The sequence below is a fragment of the Parasteatoda tepidariorum genome, chromosome 10 (genome assembly GCF_982258835.1).
Source record: "Parasteatoda tepidariorum strain Cologne lab strain chromosome 10, Ptep-v5.0, whole genome shotgun sequence".
Classification (NCBI taxonomy): domain Eukaryota; kingdom Metazoa; phylum Arthropoda; class Arachnida; order Araneae; family Theridiidae; genus Parasteatoda; species Parasteatoda tepidariorum.
Window position 1 is genome coordinate 95551234 of NC_141764.1, and position 25830 is coordinate 95577063.

The following is a 25830-nucleotide window of genomic DNA, read 5'->3' on the forward strand; positions in this document are numbered from 1 at the left end:
CTGGTGCATAGTAGGGTTTCATCCTGAGTACATGAACGATGTCCTTTGGTTTACGTCTCCTGGATGTAGGGTCAAAATCTTGAACTTCATATGTGACCTCCGAAATGCGACGCAAAACTTGATACGGGCCGAAATACTTTTTGAGAAGTTTTTCGGAGCGACCTACCTTGCGCACAGGAATAAAAATCCACACCAAGTCACCAGGCTGATAGAGCACTGCGCGATGCTTGGAATCATAGCGGCGTCGGTCTTTCTCTTGCGCTTCCAAAGTGCGGATCCGAGCCAACTGGCGAGATTCCTCTGCACGGATCTTCAACCTCGCAATGAAGTCTGTTTCCGAATCCTCGATGGGGTACTGGAACATGGTATCTAATGTTGTTTCAGCCTCTCGTCCAAATGTCAAGAAGAATGGCGTATGCTTAGTGGTATCTTGCTTAGCTGTGTTATAAGCAAACGTGACGAACGGCAAAATCAGATCCCAGGTCTTGTGTTCAACGTCTATGTACATGGATAGCATGTCTGCCAAAGTTTTGTTGAAGCGCTCTGTGAGTCCATTCGTCTGAGGGTGGTATGCGGTCGTCATCCGATGAACTACGCTGCACTGATGGTTGATCTCGGCAATGAGTCTCGACTGAAAAACTTGACCACGATCCGTGATGATGGTTCTCGGAGCTCCATGTTTTAGAAGAATCTCTTCAACAAAGAATTTTGCTACTTCTGGAGCTTCTGCATTGGGAATAGCTTTTGTCACAGCGTATCGTGTAAGATAGTCGGTGCATACGATTACCCATTTATTTCCATCCTGTGATTTTGGAAAACGTCCAAGCAAGTCCATACCAATACGCTGAAATGGGACTTCGGCTGGAGGTATGGGGATCAGGTAGCCGGGTGGCTTCAGTGGGACAGCTTTTCGACGCTGGCACTCTTTGCAATGTGTTACGTAGTGGAGAACGCTTCGGAAAATCCCCGGCCAGAAGAATCTCTTTCGGAGACGATCATATGTTCTTGTCAATCCCAGGTGTCCAGCAGTAGGTTCATCATGAAAATGGCGGAGAATTTCTAACCGCATTTTCTTAGGAATGACTGGTAGCCACTGTTTTCCAGATGGATCAAAATTCTTCTTGCAAAGGATGTCATTCACCATGGAGAACCCTGCGCTTGACGAGTCGGCTGAATTTTTGCAGACTCTGATGTGCTTGGCAAGCTGCGGGTCGTCACGTTGCTCCGAAGCCAAGTCAGTCACTGCAGCAAGGGACTCAACTCCTGAAATGTTTTCGTTAGGAACAGGATTTCGTGATAAGCAATCTGCATCAGCATGCTTCCTTCCACTTTTATAAATAATAGAGACGTCGTATTCTTGAAGCCTCAAAGCCCATCTTGCTAGTCGACCAGATGGATCTCGTAAATTGGCTAACCAACATAGAGAGTGGTGATCAGTAATAATTTTGAAGAACTTCCCAAAGAGGTATGGGCGGAATTTCCCTATTGCCCATATAGCTGCCAGACATTCACGTTCAGTGGTCGAATAATTTCTCTCGGCTTTAGATAGGGTCCTCGAAGCATATGCGATGACTCTTTCTTCTTCTTCTTGTTGCTGGACCAGCACGGCTCCTATACCATATCCACTGGCGTCGGTATGCAGTTCGGTGGGTGCGTTTTCATCGAATAATGCCAATACAGGTCGTGAAGTCAGCGCCGATTTGAGGTCATTAAATGCATCTATGTGGGCCTGATCCCAGCAGAATCTTGAGTCTCCCTTTAAAAGTTCTTGAAGGGGTTTAGCGCGGAAGCAAAATTTTGGGATGAATCGTCTGTAGTAAGAACACAGACCCAGAAAACTTCTGACATCATGCACAGTCGTCGGTGTAGGGAAATTTTGTACAGCTGCGACTTTATCTGGATCAGGTTTTACTCCTCGTCCGGATACAAGATGCCCAAGGATTTTGATTTCGTTAGCTCCAAATTGGCACTTTTTGGGATTTAAAGTAAGTCCGGCTTCTTGAATGCAGGATAGCACGCAGCGTAACCGCCGAAGGTGTTCAGGAAATGTGTGCGAAAATACAACTATATCGTCTAAATAACAAAGACACATTTTCCATTTTAGGTGACGTAATAAGTTATCCATAGTTCTCTCGAACGTTGCAGGAGCATTACATAATCCGAACGGCATCACCTGGAATTCATATAGCCCTTCACTAGTGACGAACGCTGTTTTTTCCCGATCAGCCGCGTCCACTTCTATTTGCCAATAACCAGAGTGCAGATCCATCGATGTAAAGTATTGGGCCCCTTTAAGACAGTCTAGAGTATCGTCTATTCTGGGCAAAGGATAAACGTCTTTTTTGGTGACCTTGTTGAGGCGACGATAATCAACGCAAAATCGCCAGCTTCCATCTTTCTAACAAACTAGCACAACCGGAGACGACCACGGACTCTCTGATGGTCGAATGATGTCCCGTTTCAGCATTTTGTCAACTTCGTCATTGATTATGCGTCGCTCTGTAGGAGATACTCGATATGGTCTTTGGCTGATTGCTGGATGGCTTCCGGTGTCTATTTTGTGTTTCACTTTTATTTTGTATTCTTGGCGCGATAGTCTGTAGTAGAATGCGTCTTGAAAGCTTCTCAGCAGGTTTTGCAATTGCATTCGCTGCTCCGTGCTCAGGGTTTCGGCCATCATTTGAGAGTAGTCGACTAGATCAGTGCGCTTTGAGTCTTCAACATCAGCGTATGAAGGTACTTCCGTCAACGTGTTCAAGTAGTCGGAGTTGGCAGGCTCAGCGTAACCAATGCACATGCCTTTCGGGATGTGACGTGCTTGTGCATGTCCATTAGCCACCCATATTGAAGTTTCGCCATTGATAAAGGAGGCTATAGTGGAGGGGATAGCAGTTCTTTGATTAATGCACAGAATTTTATTTCCTTTGACTATTAAATCAATGTCTTCTTGTTTTTCTGGGGCTTTTACTGTAATGCGTTTGAAGGAACGGCCAGGGATGACAAAGTCAGACACAGCATGAAGGTTAAAGGTACAAGGCTTCGTTGGTTGATCTTGTAAAAGTTCGTCAAAGGTAAGTTCAGCTCGGCCACAATCAATTACGGCTTGTGATGCTTTCAAAAAGTCAAAACCGAGAATAACGCTATGGCTGCACTTCGGCATCACGGTAAATTGGTAGGGCTGTGTTCGATCATCTATGGTCAGTTGCAATACACAAGTACCCAGTGGTCTCACAAAATTGCCGTCGGCGACCTTAAGGATAGTGTCCTTTGAGGCTCGGAACATGACTTTTCGTCGTTTTTGTCTGTATGATTCGGAGATAACGGAAAAGGATGCTCCAGAGTCCACAAGTGCTTTTACGGGTTCGTCGTCGATGAGAATGTCGATGTGGTTTCCCTGCAATTTAGCGGCCAATGGAGGATTTCGAAAAATTGCAGCCTCACCTCCCACTGAGGGCGCAAGGCTTAGCTTTCCTCTCGGGTTGGCGACTGGCTGGAACGGCGGTGCAGCATCGGCGATGGAGATCTCATACGACGTATCGGTGACCGTCCTCGGGCAGGACTAGGGGATATTCGTCTGGGAGGTGCGTCGTAGGTAGCATCGTCTTCATAGTCAGCTGACGGATATCCTCTCGGGTTGTTGGATCGGTAGTCGTTAAATATGGTTTGGCGTTCCCGACAATAGAGAACGACATGCCCCGGTCGTCCGCAATGAAAGCACACCGGACGGTTATCCGTGGTACGCCACAGGTCGGTCTTTCGTTGGGGTTCACTCCAAGGAACAGTATTTTGTGGCTTTGCGGCGTATGTAGTCAAACGTCTAGGAGGTCTTGCAATCGGGCGTCCTGTCGTGATAAAGGGAGGTCGGTTGGTTGTAAGGGCTGCTATGGATCGGTCCATCTCGTTTCGAATAGAAGCCTCAGGAGTTTGCAGTTCACGGGGAAGGACTTCGAATGGCTGCGTGTTTAAATGTTGAATTTCGTCTCTGACAATCTGACGAATTAGCACCGCCAAGTCAGGTGCTTCGTCCACTGCGGCCATAGGGACAACATTAGGTAATCTGGCAAACTTGTACCGTCCCACTCTCTTTTGTCTCATTTCTTCTATGTACAGGCACCACTTTGTAAAATCGGCTGTTGTTAGGATTTCTCTCGTAAGAAGGGCTTGGAACACATCTTCTGCGACGCCCTTCATGAGGTGGGAAACCTTATCTCCTTCGGACATGGTCGGGTCAACCTGAATGCAAAGTCCGAGAACGTCTTGAATGTAAGACTGGATGCTTTCGCCTGATTTTTGTGCGCGAGACTTGAGGTGGTCTTTGGCTCGTCTAAGGTAGGATTGGCTGTCTCCAAAGGTCACTTTCAAACCATTTTCGAATAAAGTCCAAGACGTCAGTGAGTCCTCATTGTTTTCGTACCATTGTCTTGCGGTGCCATCCAGGAAGAAGTAGGCATTAGCTAATTGCATAGTGTCATCCCAATGATTGTACGATGACACTCTCTGGTATTCCTTCAGCCATTTTGTCGGATCTTGTCCTGGAGTACCCCGGAAGATTGTTGGTTTCCTGGCTTCAGCAGCAACTGTTGGCGTCATCCAAAAGGCAGGTTTCATATCCTGTTGGTCCCCAGTGGTCATGTCTGTCTCTGGCACATTGGCCATGGCTGTCTTTGGCACAGTCGTTTCAGGAACGGCTTGTTTAGGTTTTTCGTATAGTCCAAATTCAGGTAGAAGTCCTTGGACTCGACGGCTTCTTCTAAGCCAGTCAGTGTTTTGCTCCGTGATATTGATTGGGAGATTAACTCTTACCCGGCGCCTCCACCAAATTTGTCACGTTAAAGTGTTTAGATTTAATGAAGATTACAACTTGAGGTTTTGATAATTTATTAACATCAGGAATTTACAAACACGGGGAACTAGTCTGCGCCCAGAAGAACTCCTCTTTACAATCACGGGATTGCTTTTATACTATCACAGAATGTTCTAGAAGCTTCCTAGGAACAACGAAAGAGGAAATGACATAGACTGAACATTCCAGAAGCTTCTGGAATGCTCATAAACGAAATAGAAAAATTAGTGCCCGCTTCCCGGATCGAACCGAGGACCTTCGGCTTTATAGAAGCGAATTCTACCCCTGAGCTACTGAGACTTGACAATATTATAATTAAAATGGTTTTATTTAAACTGAAACATGTTACAACTAGACACCGTATTAAGGCTGCAGTAATTTTGCAAAATATTGTGGTTTAGTTCCTAACAGTTTATAGATGACTAAATCAAAGACAACGTCAATGAAGCACAAATGAAAGTACATTAATGGGCATACTATAAATAAGAACCTTCCTCAGTGTCTGAACACCTTAATGGTAGAGAAAGTAAAGAGACTAGCACGTGAAAAGCAGTTTAACCAATAGGGGCAGGTGAACAATTTTCAACAAGAAAATCGAAAAAAGATATAAGAAGCAGTTAAGTCATTTGATGTTTAGACACTGAGGAAGGTTCTTGTTTATAGAACTGAGACTATAATAGGTTTTTTTATGTACTTAACATTAGTGCTTTATTCACGTATTTTTTTGCTTTAGTCTACATAGCGCAAAGTATGAGTTTATAAATGCTTATATATTCAAAAAAATATGCTTATATATACAAAAAATTTTGAAAGAAAAAATTAGTCTTCATGCAATACTTTTCTTAAATGCTCATAAAACATCATGGCCTCAAGCATTGGTATTGCTCACTTCAGGATTGATGATGATGTTGATTTTCTAAACAAGAGGGTAACTAGCTAAAGTGGCGATTCCGCATTGGTTTCCTCTATTTCTTGACATCTTAATGTAACCTTGTTCACCCCATGAAGTTCCCCAGCTGTAAAGCGAAAATATAAAAATATTATATTTCTTAAAAAGAAGAATACATTAAAATATCTAAAAGTTGCTCTAAAATTTGACTTGCTGCTTGTTCCAAAACTTAAAATCTCCAAACTAAGAGTAGATTTTGGCATTTCAGGGCAAATTTTAGTGATTTGTTAGCAAAAAAAAAAATGAATTTAAGAAAACACTACAAAATAATCATGAATAAAATTGAATTTTTTCTGTTTAGGTAGAATAAAAAACACGAATTCAAGAAATTAAATTTTGTGAATTAGCCGCTTGTGCAGCGTTTTCCCCTCCACGTATTTTGCACAGACACTTCGTTTTTCGCAAAATGAGGTTCCCCTGAGTTTCATTGTCTCTCAGTGACAACTTCTCATATTATTTTATTTTGCTATTTATTTATTCATTTAGTTTTAACAAGCTATGGATGCATAATCGAAAGACAATGGATTACTTGATTAGCTGAATTAACTAACTTTAATACTAATATTTGTACACAAAACATTCATGCAAAACTACAAGATTATTTTAAGCTGTTAAGTCCATGTTTTTACTCAAACGTTCTACATATTTACCTGTTTTTAACTATCCAATAGTCGGTTCCATTTTGTGCGCCATAACCAACAATAAGAACAGCATGATCCAAATTACTTTTTTGGTTACCACAATACGGTTCATCATAGATGCCACTCCTAAAATTTTATCATCTTATTAAATTTAATTTATTCCAACATATGATAAAAAATAATTTTATGAAAATTCAAAAAGTTATGCGAATCAAATATTTCCCTAATAACATGATATATAGGTTTTCAAAAGTAATATTACTCAAGTAATATTATTCAAGCAATATTCGAAGCAATATTACTCAAAATACATAAATTAAATTTTCTTACAATATAAAGAGTAATGATGCTAAAATGCGATGTTATATTGAGAGTTTTAATAATTATTCAACAAGTATATTTATTTTAAAATTTGTTATGAACAAAAAAAAATCTATAAGTAAATAACGTAAAAACAACTTATAAAATAAAAAGTTCGAAGAAGGGCAGACTAGTTTTAGTATTTAATCACTGATCATAAACAATGTCAAAGTGAAAAATGAAAAAAGTAAAAAAGGAAATATCACAGTATTATCCAAGCTCGTAAATTTGTCTTTTAAGCTTACTTGTAAATATTTGTTTCGAGGTTAAATATGTTATTTTATGAGACACATAATGATAATACTATTTCATTGGATGGTTACATGTAAGTGTTTAATGATAACCGAGTTTTAATTGGATGTCAGAATTCATTAAAAGAAAATATACTGTTTTCTTTATTTCTGAGAATTAAGAACCCCAGAAGAAAATTAAATGTAAGTTCAAGTAGCCCAAATTTAAGAACTACTTGAACCCAATAATTGCCAACTAATTTTTATATTCATTTTAAGGGAATGCATTTAAAATATAAAAATAAAATACGTGTTCATTTATACTAGATTTACGGTATTTTTCTTAAATTCTCATTTGTAATAAAAAAGGAAAAGAGGGAGCAGTTAAATACAAAGATATATTTGTTGTTTACTTGTAAAGTTGAAAACTTGTTTGACTGGCATCAATGGCGACCGATACTGGACCTACGGTGGCGACAGCCTTCATCAATGCATCCTCATCTCCAGAAGGAGTATCAACATATCCAGTACAAGTTGCACCAACATTATATTCATTAAAATGACAATCCCCATCCTGGAAAAGAAATAAAAATACATTTCTTATAAATCAACGACATTGTAATTTGTATCCATTCAGAAATTTAACTACACATATCTTCATTTACTAGGATGAACTCTTATTCACATTAGGCCTAGTTTCAGTTTAATTACTTTTAAAACAATTGGAATTTTAATATCAAAACTGCGTAAGGATGCGATTTTTCAGTGTCAATTCCATTTTTGTCTTCTTCATAATGACAATGAGGCATTTAGAAATTTCATTACAAGATGGTATTTAACATCGACTAGGACCACCCGGAATAACTTTGACCTCAAATATGCTAATTAATTAGTGCTGACGATATTTTAAGTTACGAAATCAGACACAAAAACGCACTTTTTCAGAATAAACTTACCTCTTTTTCCAACCGATTCGGATTTCTGACCCCCGAAAAAATATGGGGGGTGGTCGCAATCTGGGAAGTTTGGTCAAAAGAACGATCCAAAATTTGGACCCCTTAATGTTAATTTTAATTTTTGCGTATTTTTCCATATCTCGAGAATTTTTAATCAAATTGAGAAAATTTTGCATACAATTATAAAATTCATTTATCCAAAGATAATTCCCTAAAAAAAATAAATTTTAGTAAATATTTATTTTTATTATAATTTTATTTAATGATAGCCGGAAAAATTTTGAATTGTGAGGAATACAATTTTTTACATACTTTTAAAGTAAGTAATTTTACATGGTGTGGGGGCGGAGTTATCGACAATGCCAACTTTCATCTATCAAAAGTTGCCTCATGATTGACGAAGGTTGGCATGGTCGATAACTCCGCCCCCACATTGATCACCTCCGGACGCGATTTGAACATGCAGTAACGCCCACTTCGCAAAAATCTTGACAGTAACGCCTACTTCGATGGGTAGTCCACATTGAACAGTTGACTTGCTACTTGTGACAGCGACATAATCCAATCCTTCTCACGCTGTTGCTACTCAGTCACGTCTCGATCATACACAACGGCTGCATGCATACACTCGACTGCTAATGGCAACACAGAAGCGACTACGACTGTGAAGTTAATACACCTCTCACATTCAGCACTAAAAAAAAAAACCAGTGACCTTAATGCAGCCCTCCTGGTCTTTCACAAGTACAGCAACTAGTGGTATCGAATTCTATCCCTGATAAAATTCTGGTGCTGGAGTATTGTGGCGTAACGACCACTACTAATATTAAACATCAATTCACGGGTATATAAGACATGCTAACTTGATTCAATCATGAGGTACCTTTTGGTAGATGAAGGTTGGCGTGGTCGATAACTCCGCCCCCACAATGGCGAAATAAAAAATTTGTGCAAAATCGGTTGAATAGTTCTTGAAATATCGAATTTTAAAAACGTCGCCCTTTTCCCAGATTGCATCTACCCCTTACATTTTGGGCGTCAGAAATCCGAATTCGTTGAAAATTTTTTTCAGAGAAAGTGTGTTTTTGTGTTTGATTACATAACTTACAATATCGTCTGCTCTAATTAATTAGCATATTTGAGGTCATCCCCTCAAGATATTAAAATTTAGTCATAGAACGTTAAGATCCGATCCTTAGATCAAAACTTTTTCAGGAAAGTCCGTTTTTTTGGTACTTATTTATATACATTAAACTGAGTTTCAATCTAATAACTTTTAACGAATGGAATTTCTAACATTCTTACGAAAGCTGTGTAAGGATATGATTGCTTTTCGTTAATTCCATTTTTGTCTTCTAAATGTTGGCAATGAGACATTAAGAAATTTCATTACCAGACACAAAAGATTGTATTCAACGTTGACTAAGATGAATGCTTATTCATATTACGCCTAGCTTCAATCTAATAACTTTGAAAGCAAACGGAGTTTTATCCTTTCTAGAACTGTGGATATTATTTTGCCGTGTCCACTCCATTTTCGTCTTCTACATATTGAAAACGAGGCTCTTAGAGATTTTATTACAAGCAACTAAGGGATGTATTTAGCATTGAATAAGATCTTATTTATAATAAGGATAGTTTAAGACTAATAACAATGAATATAATTCACAACGAAAAAAAGTTAAATATCAGTCTAAAAGTTTTGTAATGATATTACTCTTTAATATTGATTTCACTCTTGCCTACTATAAAAATATAAATGATTTGTTTACAAATTTCAATATTTCCTAAAAGTTGTTTTAGATATTAAATAGATTTTCAATATGAAATGAAATTCATACTTTTTTAATGGTAAGATTGGGTTAAGCCAAATAACATTTAAAACAAATGGAATTTTAATATCCCTATCGAAGTTGTGTAATTATGTGGTTTTTCAGTTATTTTCAACATTAAATAAATAGAATACTTTTTTATAATAAGATTGGGTTAAGCCTAATAACATATAAAACAAGCGGAATTTTAAAATCCTTATTGAAGCTACGTAATTATGTAGTTTTTCAGTTTCAATTCTATTGCTGTCTTTTATAGTGACAACGATGCATTTAGTATTTTCATTACACACATTCTAGAAGCTATGATCAACTTTAACGAGGTAGAAAATCTATTCATAAGAATATTAATTTGAGTCGATGGAATTTTTATATGCTTACCTGAGCAGTGTAAGGATATGAATCTTCAGTATCTATCCCGTTGTTATCTTTGATATACTGGAAAGAACTGTCCATTAAACCTCCATTACAGCCACTGTTTCCTAAAAAAAGAAACAGATTCATGAATTTTTGAAAATATTCATCTGAAGTAGGAGATACCCTATCGTAATTTTTTTAAAACGATTGTTAAAGTAGTTATGAAGTTTTTAGTGTTGAAAAACACAGAAACGATATAAATTAGAAAAATTAGTAATTTATTATGCAATCTTATTAATAATTTTCTGCATACTAAATAAAAGGGAGAATAGGTTTGTTATCCAATTCTAAAATATTGTTCTCACCTGGATTGTTCTCACCCTGGACCTAATTCATTCGATTACTTTTATTCAATCTTTTAATTTTTTATTCAGTTTATTAGATTTTTATCCAATTTTTCCACAGTGTGTTTAAGAATAACACTGGGGAACAATTTTTTTTTCTTTTTGCTTTCTGGTACACGAGAATTTATTTGCTGATCTTAGAAATTGTTGTATTGCTGATTTTAAATCTGCAATTGGTTTCTCTCACCAAGTTACTTTTTTTTTTTAAAAAAAAAATGCGATTTTAGTCTATGTTTTGTTGAAATGTACACGTTTAAAAACGTTATATATAATAGAGAGTCACGTAAATGTTGCGGCTGACTTCTAAAGGAGTTAAGGTGCATCATTTGGGTTGAAACTGCATAGGAACTCATTTCCTAAAATGTCGCCATACGCCGTTAGGGGCGCTTCTCTATTATGAGCTTTTTTCTTCGTGCACTTCTGAACAGATCATAACAGGGAAAGGCTCCTAGTCGCATAAGGTGAAAATTTTGGCCATGGTATCCTATGCAATTTCAATTCTGATAATGTGCTCTAACTTCCTTAGTAGTTTGTCGCAACATTTAGGTGACCCTCTACTATATATAAAGTTTTTCAACTAAAAATGGCAAGAAATGTCATTTAAAAAGACTGTAGCTTTAAGAGCAAAATTAATTTCAGATTTAAAATTATTATATTAGGATAAAAGTTGTAAAGGAAACCATGTCCACAACTATCATCAAATGCCACTACGGGCGTTTCTTTTTATAAATTGTTTCTTCGCATGCTTCTGTTCGTATGCAACAGTTTTTAAATAGGAAGACGCTCTAGCGGCGTACAACGACGTTTCCGGACATGGGTTTTTATGCAATTTTAATCTTGACGATGAGCTTTAACTTCCCAAAAATTGGTCGCAACATTTACGCGGCTCTCTGTTACATATAACTTTTTTAAATTTGAACGTTTCGACAAACAATAGACTAAAAATGTCATTTAAAAAATATGTACTTTTAAAAACAAAATAACTTCAGGTTTGAAATCCCCATAACCGAATTAGGGAAGATTAAGCATTTGTATAAATGCAACAAAACAATTTGTTCCCCAGAGTAGTTTGCGATAAAGTTACTTACGCTGTTCTTAGGAAAATATGTTCTGCTATCCTGTGTACTTTTTACAAGAAAGAAAACCAAATTATAAATATATTCCTGTTGTCTTGATACATTGGAGAACTATTAGAAAACTACCTTTGAAATGATGAATTGACTGATGTTTTTAGAAAAGTAAAGCAGAATCAAAATTACAAAGATCTCATTTCAATTGCAAAAAAAAAAAAGCAAAGTGCATTAAAGCGTAAGAAGGATAGCAAAAATGTCCAGAAAGCAGTTTTGGAAGTAGTGAATGTTTTTAAAGACACATTTAATCTTTTTAATAACCCATTTCTCTAAATAGCATAGCTGCACTTATAAAAATAGGCAAGTTTAATATTTTCACCATAAGATCGGGAACAATCAACAAGTTGTTGTTCGCTGAGAGATATAAGTTGACCAGTTTTTTTCTTATGTTGTCCTTCAAGCGAACCAGTTGTAGAGAAAGCCCAACAAGAACCACATTGTTTCTGCAACATAACGAAAATTTCTGAAAATTTGTAATGAAAGTAATTTCTTTTATAAGAAGTAATTTAATACATTTTTTATTATTCTGAAACTACAAAAACTTTCTCGCTCTATAGCAAAATCATTTGGTTTCAGCTCAAAAGACTAAATATGAGACTAATATAAGACTAAATATTAAATACTATAAAGAGAGAATTTAGTTTTAGAACTAGGACCTTTTTGACCTCAAGGCAGAAAGGTCCCTGGTTCAAATCCCGGATAAGGCATGGGTGTTCTTTCATTCTCTCGTTTCTGTACCATTTATCCTTTCTACTGTGGGAGCAAGGTCGGTCCACCTAGTATGGTATCCATGAAAGAGTAGTCAACAAATCTGCCCTTCTGATACCCGAATGATGAAAGTCAATATCTGGGAGGCATTGGAAAAAAATATGTTTGAGGTTACTTAAGTAAATATTATAAAATTTCTTGTCGGTGTGACAAGTTCAAAAATTTATAACTATGACGTTAATTAAAAATGAAGTTGATGCATTTAATAAATTTATTAAAATTATTTTATAAAATTTTATTGTGATAATAAAATGTTTAAAAAAGGACTCAATATATTAATTTAAAAAATATTAGATATTTTTATGTAATTTTAAATTTTCAAAAATATTTTTATGTTTCAAGTTGGAGTTGAAATTCCGGATCAATTACGCTTCGAAGCACCGACACTTTGGGTGCGTCACTGTAAAATCTATTTTACCGTAAAATCCTTTTTTACAGTATTAAACTATAATTTTTATACAAATACTTATTTAATTAGAGTGATTCAGTGATTTTACGTTATTATTACTGTAAAAACTACGGTTTGCAGATTTTTGTTTCGAAAAAATGTTCCGGTATAAATTGAGTTTACGGTTTCTCTCATTACAGTAGTTTCGTCTCATTTAAGTCTGGCTAATCTTGAAAATTGTAGTCTGTTTTTCAGTGCTTAAAACATGACTGGTGTTATTTTCTATTTATAAATTTTTGAAGCCAATGCAGTTTTTAATCCTATAAAAACTTAAAAACTTACCGCTTCTGTTTCTTGAGATTATTTATTTAAAACAGGTAATTGTTAAATTAAGACATAGATTTAACTCTTACTTGTTTGAAAACAGTGTGCTGTTATATTATTTCTATTTATTAATCGAGACACTTTGATGAAATATCTTTCTTTTAAAAAACAGTTTTAATTTGATCTTCAAATTCAAAATAAATAATTAATTTTAATATAGATATTTAATTACAAAATAAGTATTCAGTTTTATAATTCGCGATCGCAAACGCTTGAGTACGCCCTCTGGCGGGAGCCTGAAAATATCAGACATTTAGTTCTATCATAAACATTGGCAATGTCGCACGCCATTTTCTTAGCAGCAAATAAGAAACAAAATTTCCATAAGGAAAAGGCAGAAGAACTTGAAAAACGATCCTGAACATTGGTAAGTCTTTCCGAAGCAGAAAAATCCCAATATTTGAAGAATTTCCCAATAGTTTTTACCTTTCTACTATTAACAACATAACTTCCGATTTCATGATCGATTGCTGTTACAGATGTGTGTATTACGGGTAAAATAAATTTTTTTTGTTGTCTTCTATTCATTACAAATTGAAGTGAAGTCAACATTGCTTACTTCATTCCAACAAATAAATGTGATTTCAGAATGGACGGAACTGTAATAGTTATAGAATATTCTTCCTCTTTATAGAATAGTATGCAATGTTTCCGTATCTATAATATTCGAAAAACAGCAGTAAAGAATCATCCGAATTACTTGAAATAGTGTCATTTGTGCTGATTATTAAATTTTTTTTTATCGTTTTCTTTGTAAGTATTTTTTAATTTTGAATGATTAATTTTGAATGACTGGAATTCAGCTATTCTGTTTTTAAGTTTATATCGAGATCTTTGCTATTATAAAATTTTATTGTGCGGTATGTCATCTTAAAGTAATGAAGGGATAATCTATGTATATATTATTTGAGAATAAAGCTTTTAAACGAAGAACATATCATTTTGGAATTCTCCGGATTTATAAATCAGGTAAGTGTTATGATTTTTATAATAAAAAATTTACTTATGAATAATTTCGTTTTTCTAATTTGATGATAGTTCTCCATAGAATGGTTTTCTACGTCAGATCAAGATTTAAAAAAATATGAAAGTTTTTTTATTTTAATTTGAGGAATTTTTAGAATCTATTTTTCTTTCGTAAACATTTCTTATTTTGCTCTTTTTAGTTTCTAAATAATGATTTTTATTGAAACTTAAATTTTTTTTAATAAAAACTGTTGTCGAAAATCTTTTTTTGCAAAATTAAATGAAATAAAATTATGGGCTTATGTATACTTTTTGAAGTAATATGATTCATAAAACCATGGAATGTAAAGTTTGAATAGGTTTTTCATGTTATATTATTAAATTTAGTAAATCGATTTCGGAGGCATTAGGTTTTAACTCTAATAAGAAGATATATATATATTTTTTTTCTGTTAATTTACAAATATTTTTCCAATGTGTTTTGGATGATCTTTCTCTCTAAAAAAAGAGATACCATTTTGTTTTCACTTGCACAAGAAAGAATATCAAGCATTTTTCTTTTTTAAATTTAATATGCCACAATAAAAAAGGAACGTTACAATGCTACACGCTACATTAAAGACGTCTCCAGAGCAACTGAATGACTGTTCTCATGGAAATCGCAGGAATTCGTCTCATACAACAACGCCCCCTATAGTTCGTTGCGATCGCGAATTAATATTTAGTTTTAAAATATTTGTAACATTTAAAAACACTATAAAGTCTAAAAATATCTAAAAAAATATTTGGCTAACAAAAACATGATTACAAAAAACATATAACGAGATAAATTTAAAAAAAAAAAAAAAAAAAAAAAAAAAAAAAAAAAAAAACAACGAGACATTTTATGGAACATCAGAGAGTTGTTGATTTTTGATGAGAATAGTTTTTGTTTTGAATTTAAGGTTCATACTAACCCGCTACGGGGCTTTCCATTTATTTCATTGGTAAAAATTTACTTGAGGGTGCCCCTTGGCGAAATCGGCGACTTATGTTTGGCGCCATTCCTGTTAACGCGGAACGCTGTGGTAACAGGAATGGCGGCCAAAACATAATCATATTTCAATAAAACATTGGAAAATTTCAACAAAACATCGGCCAAATCTTTATAAATTTGCAATGATCCTAATATAATCAAAATTAATAAACCCAATAAAATGCATTTTGAATCAAAACAAAAATTAATGGAGTAAGCACAGAAAGAAAAGGGGAAAAAAGCTACTCCAACAAACAGGACATTTATATCTATCACTAATTAAATCTTCCTTCATACACCAGTCAATCACTGCTTTTTTTCCATTGTTATTCAAATCGTACAGAAACTTAAGATTTATCTTATTTATTGTTGTTATTTTGTCATGTATTGTTGTCATTGTTGTCATGGAACAGAAACAAAAGTAACCTTACCAGCCGGTATCCAACCTAGAACTGACGGACCTCTGAAATTTCGTATACCGTTGAACATTTAAAAATAGCGCTAAAATCTAAATCAATCAAAATCACGACTGGGTTTCAACATCGCCCAGCTTGGCAATCAACCGCGATTAAAACTTGGCGAGAATCAAGGGGCACCCTCAAATATAGTCTGCCCGCATTTCATTATTCATTTCCAATATTCCATTATCCCATTATCCCAGTGGTTACATTATTCATTAGGTTATAATTTTATAATTATATTATAGCAAGGTTGCATTATTACTTACCCGCTACGAGTATTTTAATTTAATTTTACTTAGTTTTTGCATTGTTGTCAAATAAATGTGTTTTTGTAAAAAAAAAAAAAAAAAAAAAAAAACCTGTTTCTTTAATGTAGCTTGATTCGTTACAACACAAACACAAAATGGATATCAATATCATAATCAGTAGTTTTATATTACTAATAAATATTATCCAATGTACTGAATTTTATTTGGATTAAATAAATAAAAACTTTTCACAAATACATATTGGTATTCAAAGCTGAAAAGTATTAATGCAATTTGATTCAATTTCAGATTAAGTGAAACATAAATACAAAAGGTGAAAGTTTACTAATCTTATCTAAGAAATATATGTTATAATTTCGTGAATAAAAACAAATAATTAAAATATAATCTACTAAGCAAATACTAGACAGTATATGTTAAATAAATATAAATCTGAAAATAGTTCCGCATGATGGCCTTTAAAATATAGCTATCAGGGTATTAAATTACTTGCACTTGAAACTGTTGTGATAACTGATACTAAAATTCTCTTAAAATCTAGATTACATTTCAAGATGAAGTGCAACAGATAAGAAACCTTTTTTTATTGTTTTTTTTCGTTCTAAAAGTTATACTTTAGGTTTAAAAGGGTCCAAAGATATACTTTAGGTTTCAAAGAGTTTGTATTAAGTACTTTAAAAAAGAATTATAAAAGATATAAGCGAAATGAAGAGAATTGAACATTTGAATATTTTGGTGAAGAGCGTACGTACAGAGAGCAAAATTAAAAACGGACCAAATATGCTAAATAATTAGTGCCGACGAGATTTCAAGTTACGAAGTCAGACACAAAACGTACTTTTTTTTTTAATTAAACATACCTTTTTTCCCAACAGATTCAGATTCCCAAGTACAGATTGATTTCCCAACAGATAAGACAGATTCTGATCCCCAAAATATAGGAGGTAGTTGCAATCTGGAAAATATGGTCCCAATTGTTCTGTCAAGAGGAGCTTTTTGCATACAATTATAAAATTCATTTAGCCACAGATAATTCCATGCAAAAAATAAATTTTAGTGAGTATTTTGTTATTTTTTATTGATTTATTTAATAATAAGTGAAAGAAATTTAGAATTGTATGGTATACAATTTTATACATCATTTCAAAGAATATATTTTTCAGATGGCAGAATACAAAATTTGAACAAAATCCGTCGAAAAGTTTCTGAGAAATCAAATTTTTAAAAAAATATGACTTTTGCAAAAGAGGATTTTTCAGTTAAAATTCGACCGATTTCACCCAACTTTTGTATTTTGTCATTTGAAATAACATTCTTTAAAATGATGTAAAAATACTGTATACCTTACAATTCAAAATCTTTTCGACTATTATTAAATAAAATAATAAAAAATAATACATACGGTGAGAGTGGGGTCAATTGTAACAGGGTACGATTATAACAGAGCAAAAATTTTGAGTGTCGGGTTCTAGATTTGGTTCCTAGGTGGCGCACAAGGTGTATTTAATAAATGTACACCCCTGCTGGCAACCATTTTTATGTACTTTTGAAAGAGTTACATCACAAAAGATATTTTCACTCCAAGTAAGTACTTTTTTTGGTATTAGAATATTATATTGTAACAAAGTAATTTTGTTTAAACAAATAAAAATTATTAACCGAATATGTAAGTGGACACCTTAATTAACATTTCAAAAAAAAGATTAGCTTTGTTAATTAACTAGCATTGTTTTTAACAAATGAAGCTGAAATGGCGTCACGGGGACGATTGTAACAATAAATAAAGGGACAATTGTAACAGCTGAAAATAAATAATCTTATGTTTACAAACCATTACTTAACTCTTCAAAAACCACCAATAGTTTCCTATGTCATTTATATTATGTTGTATGTGCATTATTTTATTTTTCACCTTTCACAGCATAAATTAAAAATTTAACCCCTTAAAGTTAAAAGTTTAACCCTTTAGGTTTCTGCTTATTATTATTTTTACTCCTAAAATATCACTACTATTTTGATCAATAAAAAATATATCACAACTATGATAATATGTATAATTAACTATGTTTTAGTTGAATTTATGAACTGTTACAATTGACCCCGCAAGTGGGGACAGTTGTAACAAGTGCACGACTGTCAAAAATTGTTAATAACTAATATAATAACATTTAAAATAAGGTTTTTTTTTCTAGTAGAGGATAGTCTACTTTACTCGTCTGCCAATTAATACTAATAATATATTGGATTTTTTGTTAGTTAAAAATAGTTAAGTAAAAAATGTTACAATTGACCCCACTCTCCCCTACTCAATAAATTTTATTTGCTAGCATGGAATTACTTTTAGGTAAATGAATTTCATAATTGTGTGCAAAAATCTTTAAATTCTCCAAAAGTTTCTCGAGATATGGCGAAATACGTAAAAAGTAAAATTAACATTAAGGGTTTCAAACTTTGCATCCTCTCTACCACACCAAACGGTTTTTTCCCAAATTGAGGTTACCTCCTATATTTTGGGGGGGTCAGAAGTCCGAATTCTTCGAGAAAAAAAAATGTATGTTTTTTCAAAGAAAGTACGTCTGATTTCGGAACTTAGTTAATAGTTTGCACTAATTAATTAGCATACTTGAGATCACCCACTTGAACCATTGAGATTGAATCCTAGAACGTGAAGATCCGATTATTAGATCAAAAGTTATTCAGGGTGGTTTATTTTTTCGTTCACTGTACAATAGATGATAATTTGCTTTGAAAACAATAAATACTTTGTACGTGCATTTTTATAAGCCATTTATAAGAAACAGCGGGAAAAAAACAGCACTCACATACTATTTTTTTGATATTTTCAAGTATATTTTTTTAAAATAGAATTAAAAAAAGGACACAGTTGTGTGACTCATTTTCTCCGGCACTCTTAGCTCGTTAATGCTTAGATTCGAAAAAGGATCTATATGTTAAACGTACCTTTATCGACAAAATTGACGGCTCATATTTGTTTATGCAAACTGGATATTTATTTCTGTAATCTACTACTTCACTTTAAAAAAAAAGCAGCGTGCTTTGATTTGAAAAATAAATGTAAATGTTTATATTAATAATATATTGCGATAAACCGAACAATATTGTCTCTGAGAAATAAATTTAAACAATGAAACACTTTAGTTACTTATTTCTTTCTTTTTTAAAAACTAACCATGTTTTCAAAGAATGATATACGCACTGAAAAATCTCCTAAAATTACACTGAAAGTTTCCTAAAATTACCGTACTCTATGGTAATGATATTTCCGGTAAAATAAAACCATAATTCGAGTTATAAAAACCAAAGTAAACGGTATTTAAACCATTCATATGGTAACAGTTACTGATATAGTAACGGTTTTTCCGGATATTCTGGTTTTCAAAATTATAGTTTTTTATTACCACACATTTAATAAAAAATACAAAATTGAAAATTAAATTTAACCGACTAAATTATTCTTAAAAAATCACAGAATTTACCACATTAGCATTTTAAAACATATATTGTTAATTTTGCAAAATTCCTTATCAAAGCGCTTTGGTAAAAATTACCTAGTTTTTCTGTATTTCCATACAGCCCAAAACACGATACATTATACCATATTCTGGTAGTTTTGACCATACTTTTTTTCTAAGTTCACAATTGGGTTTTAGTAAATATTCATTTATTTTCGATTCTGAATAAATTTTATCTATTCATTATTTTCCCCTATTCATTTTTACGCGATTTGATTATTTCGTTTTTACTATTTATCAGATATGAATGTATAATAGGAAAAAAAGTTTTTTTTATATATTACATAGAAGAAAGCAAATTACTTGTAATCATAGCTTTACATCCACATTTTCTCCCTAATTAATTTTAAAAGATGCCGAATACCCGAAAATATTTTCCAAAGAAATTAAAGAATTAAACAATATTAAAATATATTAACTGAAAGAACTAACTTGATTTTTAACTGGTGTAACTAATCCTTGATCTCTCCAATCAACTTTATCAGGTATTTGGGCATTTAGTGGTTCTAACCAGGTGCTTCCATTTTTGTTCTCGAGGTTGCTGCTCTTGAATCCATTAAACATTTTCACAAATTCTGAGTGACTCTAGAGAAATTCATTTAATTTTATAAATTTTGTTTTTTGAAATGAAACCTTATTAAAAAATTAATGTAAAATCCTTACAATAGGGACACATTTTAATATACACTAAGGGCAATGTGGCCACAATTGACTGTTGCGCTTTTAACTCCAAACTAAGTAATTTAATACTGTTACAAATTTATTGTCAATTACATATTTATAAATGCCCAGCATATAAAAATTAGATTTAAAAAACACTGTTTTTTAAACATTTTTTCTAGATTAAAAAAAATTTTTTTTTTGAGCTGATTTTTTTAAAAGTTTACTCTTACAAGCAAACAACAAAGGAATTTAAATTACTGAAGTTTAGTTTAATTTTTTTAAATTGTTTACAAAAAAACCTATTTTTTTTCTTTTGAAAACGACCTTTCAGTTGTCAGTTGACTATGCCGGACCATTGTCAGACAGATGAATAGATCGAAATCTCGTCAAAAGAAAGTCTTGATCTACTCTGTTACCATTGGACTATCGATAACGAGCATTTAATAAGTATAAATTAAAAAATATTTTAATTGTAATTTATAAAAAAAATAACTGCTTTTTTAACATCTTATGACGCATATAGTATCGAGTATTTTAACGTGAATTAACTAAAATTAAATATTCAACATTACACATGCATAATAAAAGATAACCCAACATGCATAATTAAGGATAATAATTGTTATTTTAATAACAGTTTGCATAACATGATCTGCTTTGATAAAATAGTAATTTATTCCACCAATTTTAAAAACAAAATCGTTTCTTGGTGAAAAAAGATACATTTAGTAAAGAATTCATAAATTAACATTTTGACTTTTTTCTGTTATTTTAATGATTAACTTTGTGCATAAGATTTGTGAAAAATATCTAAGAAGAAGAAGTTACAGTTTACTTCAATCAAAGTTATAAAATATCTATTATTAAATACATGAATAAGTGAACGTAAAATTTTAGGTTCATGTTAAAAAAAAATTCATGATGTATGTGATAAACATTTTTTTTTCATTTTTATATTAAAGCATATTGAAAAACATGTACACAAATAAAAATATTATCTCAAAATCAAAAATATTCATACCAGGTCAGAATATTCGTTGATGCCTTTTGTATATTTATGTTGTCCCATATCAGCTCGCAAATTATGACGAATAATTTCTGCAATATTTTCTTCCCAAATAATTCTTCTGCCTACTTCCTCACGTCCATGATAGTGTTTTCCAAAAGTTTTCTGAAAAAATTGAAATGAACTTATAGCTTTTACAATATTTCACATAAAACATTTTATAAATGTGGAATAATTTACTTAACAAATGTAAGGCTAAAAATAATACGAAATCTTTCACTAATAAGTTGCTTTTAATATTACAATTTAGCTTATTGTAGTTTTTGCTGATACTCTTTGATCGTCTGTGTGTGAACAAATTACAGAACATTAATTTCAAAAATAGAAATGATTATGAGGTTAAAAAATAATATAAGGTTAAAAATAATACTTAATTTTTTTCCTTAATGTGCTTTTTATTTTACTTGACAGTTAATTCAATGTTCTGTAAAAAGCAAGAATTGTGTTGTTTAATAATTCTTTTTTACTGTCCCAACACAAAAAATTATTCTTAAAAGTACAAAACATAAAATGCAGTAATTTTTCAGTAATGAAATGTGGTAATGCTTTTGTTTAAAAACTATATTTTTTTAAAGACCTGATAGTAGACTCTGGTTCAAATACGTAGCCACAAATCAACTGGAAAATGACCGTAAGGAATATTTAAAACTGTCTAATGCAATTCTAAACCAGTTTATTGCTCTATATCAAAAATTGTAAGAACCGCTGTTGTTGTTTCAGGAATGTTCAACTTTACGCTGTATTTTGTTATACTACTTATTAATTATAAAATTTAGAAACTTGAAATTATGAGAATATGCAGAAACATGAGCAGGAAGTACGATGAAACTAAAAAATAAACATTTGATGATTAGTCCAAGAATTATTAATTTTTAAACTTGCAATAAAAATACCACGTGGGATACTCTGCAGAACATAGAACTGCAACTACAGAGATGAAATTTGAGATTTTAAAAATATCATTTTTGTTTATGAATTCTGCACGAGTTTTTTTCAAAGTTTCTATTTTCACTAAGTTATTTGTTTTAATAAATATTATGATTTTATTGTATAATAATTAATATTGATTGATGTTTGTTATAAAAGGCAAGACAAAACAATTAAGTGCATTTTAATTTTTTTCCAATGCCCACCAAGATATTGACTTTAATTATTCGGGTATTAGAAGGGCAGATTTCTTGACCACTCTTTCAGGGGCAAAGTACAGGGTGCTTCATATTGAATGGCGCAAAAAGAAAACATGACTATAAACGTTATAATTAATATATTTAGAAAATTCAAATTTACCTCAAAACTACATTTATTCAAGTTTCTACAGGTGTTCAATATGTACCCCTCCGTTGACACGACAAATGTCTACACGGTAATCAAGCTCCTGCCACACTCGTGATAGCATATCCCCTGTGATGTAGTTCAACGCTGCTTCAGTTCCTCTAAGTCCCAAGGAAGTGGAGGCACAAACACCTTGTCTTTAATGAAACCCCAGAGAAAAAAATCACAGGCGATAGATCTGGTGATCTCAACAGCCAATGAAGACATGTCAAATCCTGTGGTCCAGCACGACCAATCTAGCAATGGGGTAGACGTTCGTTCAGGAACTCACGTACGTTGTTATTCCAATGTGGGGGAACATCATCTTGCTGCAAAATTAAATCAGGAATAGCTTCCTCCAGCTGGGGGAGCAACCACTCAGAGAGCATGTCTTGGTAAATGTCCCCATTAATCGATTTTTCAGCAAAGAAAAATGGACCAAAAACACAACTGTTTGATAAAGCGCAGAAAACGTTCACCTTGGGAGAATCACGCTGATGTTCTAATGTTACACTGGCATTTTCCGTGCCCCAAGATCGCAAATTATGGCGATTAACTTTGGCACATAAGCGGAACGTGGTTTCATCGGTAAACACCAGTGTGTTCTCGAAACCATTCACGTGAGCTTTTCCTGAAATTTCACACAGGAATTCTTGCGCAATGGTTTGTCAGTAGGTTTTAAAGCCTGGACCATCTGATATTTGCATGGCTTGAATTGGAGACGCTTCCGTAAAACACGCCACACCGTTGTGTGAGGGACAGCCAGTTTTGCCCGTCGCGCTGATTTTGAGGGACTCCGTAAAAGCGAATCAAGAATTCCTTCAACCACTTCGGGGTTTGTTTCTTTTCGTCCTGGGCTTTTGTTCTGCATAAGTATTCTGATTCGTTTATTCTTGCATAAGATTCCGGTATTCTGAAACTGCTTCATCCACCTGCTTATGTTATGCCGATGCGATGGTTCTTTACGAAATTTCGTGCGAAAATGTCTTTGCACAACAGTTACCGAGGAGGTTTTGGCATATTCGAAAACGCAGTACGCTTTCTCCTGCATGGACGGCATTTTGTTTGACAGCTCCTCTAGTGACGAGTTCGTCATTCGATGATTTTTCCCTGTTGCCAAATAAAACTTGTACAATTGTAGTTGCAGAACAAATTTGTTTCGGCTGAATAAATCCATTACGGCAGTCACACTGCGTTATTCTTTTTGCTCCCATAATGAGAGGGCTAATGTTGCTCCCATAATGAGAGGGACAGATAGTACAGAGAAAAGAAGGAAAGAACATCCATGCCTTATTCAGGATTCGAACTCTGGACCTTTCTGACTTAAGGTCAGATCCCTGACCACCATACACCCGGTAGGCGGAGCACTTTAAATTTAAAAAAATATATCATTATAGAAACGATGAAATTTAGAAGCACTCCTAATTCAATAAGAACCTTGAATATAAATTTAAAAAAAAATAGATAGAGTTTTAATTTTAAGCAGTCAAATGCAACTCACAACAGAATAATAATTCTAATCTTTCTAATGCATGTCTCTGTCTTCAAAAAAGGGTAACAAAGTTTTAATTAACTATGGTAATTGTACTATTAATTTAATTTGATAGTTGCTAAATTATCAAATCAAATAGGATTATTTATGAATTCCAATTTAGCAATTGTGTCCCACGTTCTTATATTATTATTATAATTATTATTATTATTATTATTATTATTATATATATATATATATATATATATATATATATATATATATATATATATATATATATATATATATATATATATATATATATATATATATATATATATATATATATATATATATATATATATATATATATATATATATATATATATATATATATATGTATATATATATATATATATATATATATATATATATATATATATATATATATATATATATATATATATATATATATATGTATATATATATATATATATATATATATATATATATATATATATATATATATATATATATATATATATATATATTATATATATATATATATATATATATATATATATATATATATATATATATATATATATATATATATATATATATATATATATATATATATATATATATATGTCGTAATTACAACGTATTATAAAAAAAAAGATAATATTTTAAAAGTTAACAATTTTAAATTGACAGATTTTTATAAGGGATAATTGATTGTAAATTATTTATTAGAATAATAATTATGATAAAAATTATTTCATATACAATAATAGAATTAAAACAATTTCTTTTTCAAACACATTAAAGTGTAAAGCAAATTACTGTATATTGAAATCCTGTAAATAAATTTTCCGTCTTACCTTGAAGTTTTTCCAATGTTCATCCAACTGTGAATCAAATGGAATAAAATTTGCAGATGCAACAGCAAAAAGGAGAAGTAAAGCGTAGAGCTTCATGATTTATCTAGAATAATCAGTGAATTGAATTTGAAGCTAGTATAAAATGGCTTCAACCAAATTTAATTGTTTACTTAAATTAATGAGTACTCTATTAATCTGACTGAGAATTATGATTTTACACTAAAAACAACAAAACACATCGATTAAATTAGGTCAAAAACAGTATTTAAAATATTATAAGACTAAGGTTAAGATTAAAATTTTATTAAGATTAAAGAATTATATATAAGATTAAAATATAAGTTATAAGACTTAGTCTTTTTTACAAAAATTAGATAAAATAATAAATCATTCATTAAATAAAATTTTCCATATATTCACTAATTAATAATATATTAGAAAAACACCATAAAATTACAGCATAACTACAAAAATTCATATTAAAATTAAAAATACTTTAACGTAAATACAGCTTAGAAATTCTGGTAATATAATTAGAATCTGACATATAAATAAAGGCAATGAAAATATAGAACACTTGAAACTTTTAAAAATTTATTATTGAAAGTGAAAAGTACTTATTAGCTACATGAAGCATTTCGAAACACTAGCAAATGCTCATAAATTAAAAATAAAATAAATGAATGTGAAATTTTCAATGCTTTGAGTTTCGATTGTGTGAAGTTTAATACTTCAAATAATAAATCTTACCTGTAATATGATCCGTAGAAAAGCAAGGAATTAATATGTTATTTACGAGAAGTTTTTTTTCTTATTTATATGTCTTATCACTGTCATGTTATCAACCCAATTCTTATCTAATGTTAATTTTAATATTAACCATAAATGTACTTTCACATGAATCACCAATGTACGTTGCGAAGCATTATCTCCGTTTCGTTACTTCTTCAAA

At 32.2% G+C, this 25830-nt stretch overlaps 2 protein-coding genes across 2 annotated transcripts; both read right to left on the reverse strand.

The window, feature by feature from the left end:
- Positions 1 to 3450: 3450 nt before the first annotated feature.
- On the reverse strand, positions 3451 to 4783 carry LOC147803094 (uncharacterized). The gene has a single exon (XM_087153401.1). The coding sequence runs from the start codon at positions 4654 to 4656 to the stop codon at positions 3463 to 3465; it is 1194 nt and encodes a 397-aa protein (XP_087009527.1). The 5' UTR covers positions 4657 to 4783; the 3' UTR covers positions 3451 to 3462.
- A 369-nt stretch (positions 4784 to 5152) lies between these two features.
- On the reverse strand, positions 5153 to 25827 carry LOC107446866 (cathepsin L-like peptidase). Its single transcript, XM_043054127.3, has 9 exons — positions 25629 to 25827; positions 24879 to 24981; positions 21168 to 21317; positions 19916 to 20068; positions 12019 to 12142; positions 10190 to 10290; positions 7437 to 7597; positions 6443 to 6559; positions 5153 to 5859 (listed from the first exon to the last, which is right to left on the reverse strand). The coding sequence occupies exons 2-9, from the start codon at positions 24972 to 24974 to the stop codon at positions 5760 to 5762; spliced, it is 1002 nt and encodes a 333-aa protein (XP_042910061.2). The 5' UTR covers positions 24975 to 24981; positions 25629 to 25827; the 3' UTR covers positions 5153 to 5759.
- Between the last annotated feature and the right edge of the window lie 3 nt (positions 25828 to 25830).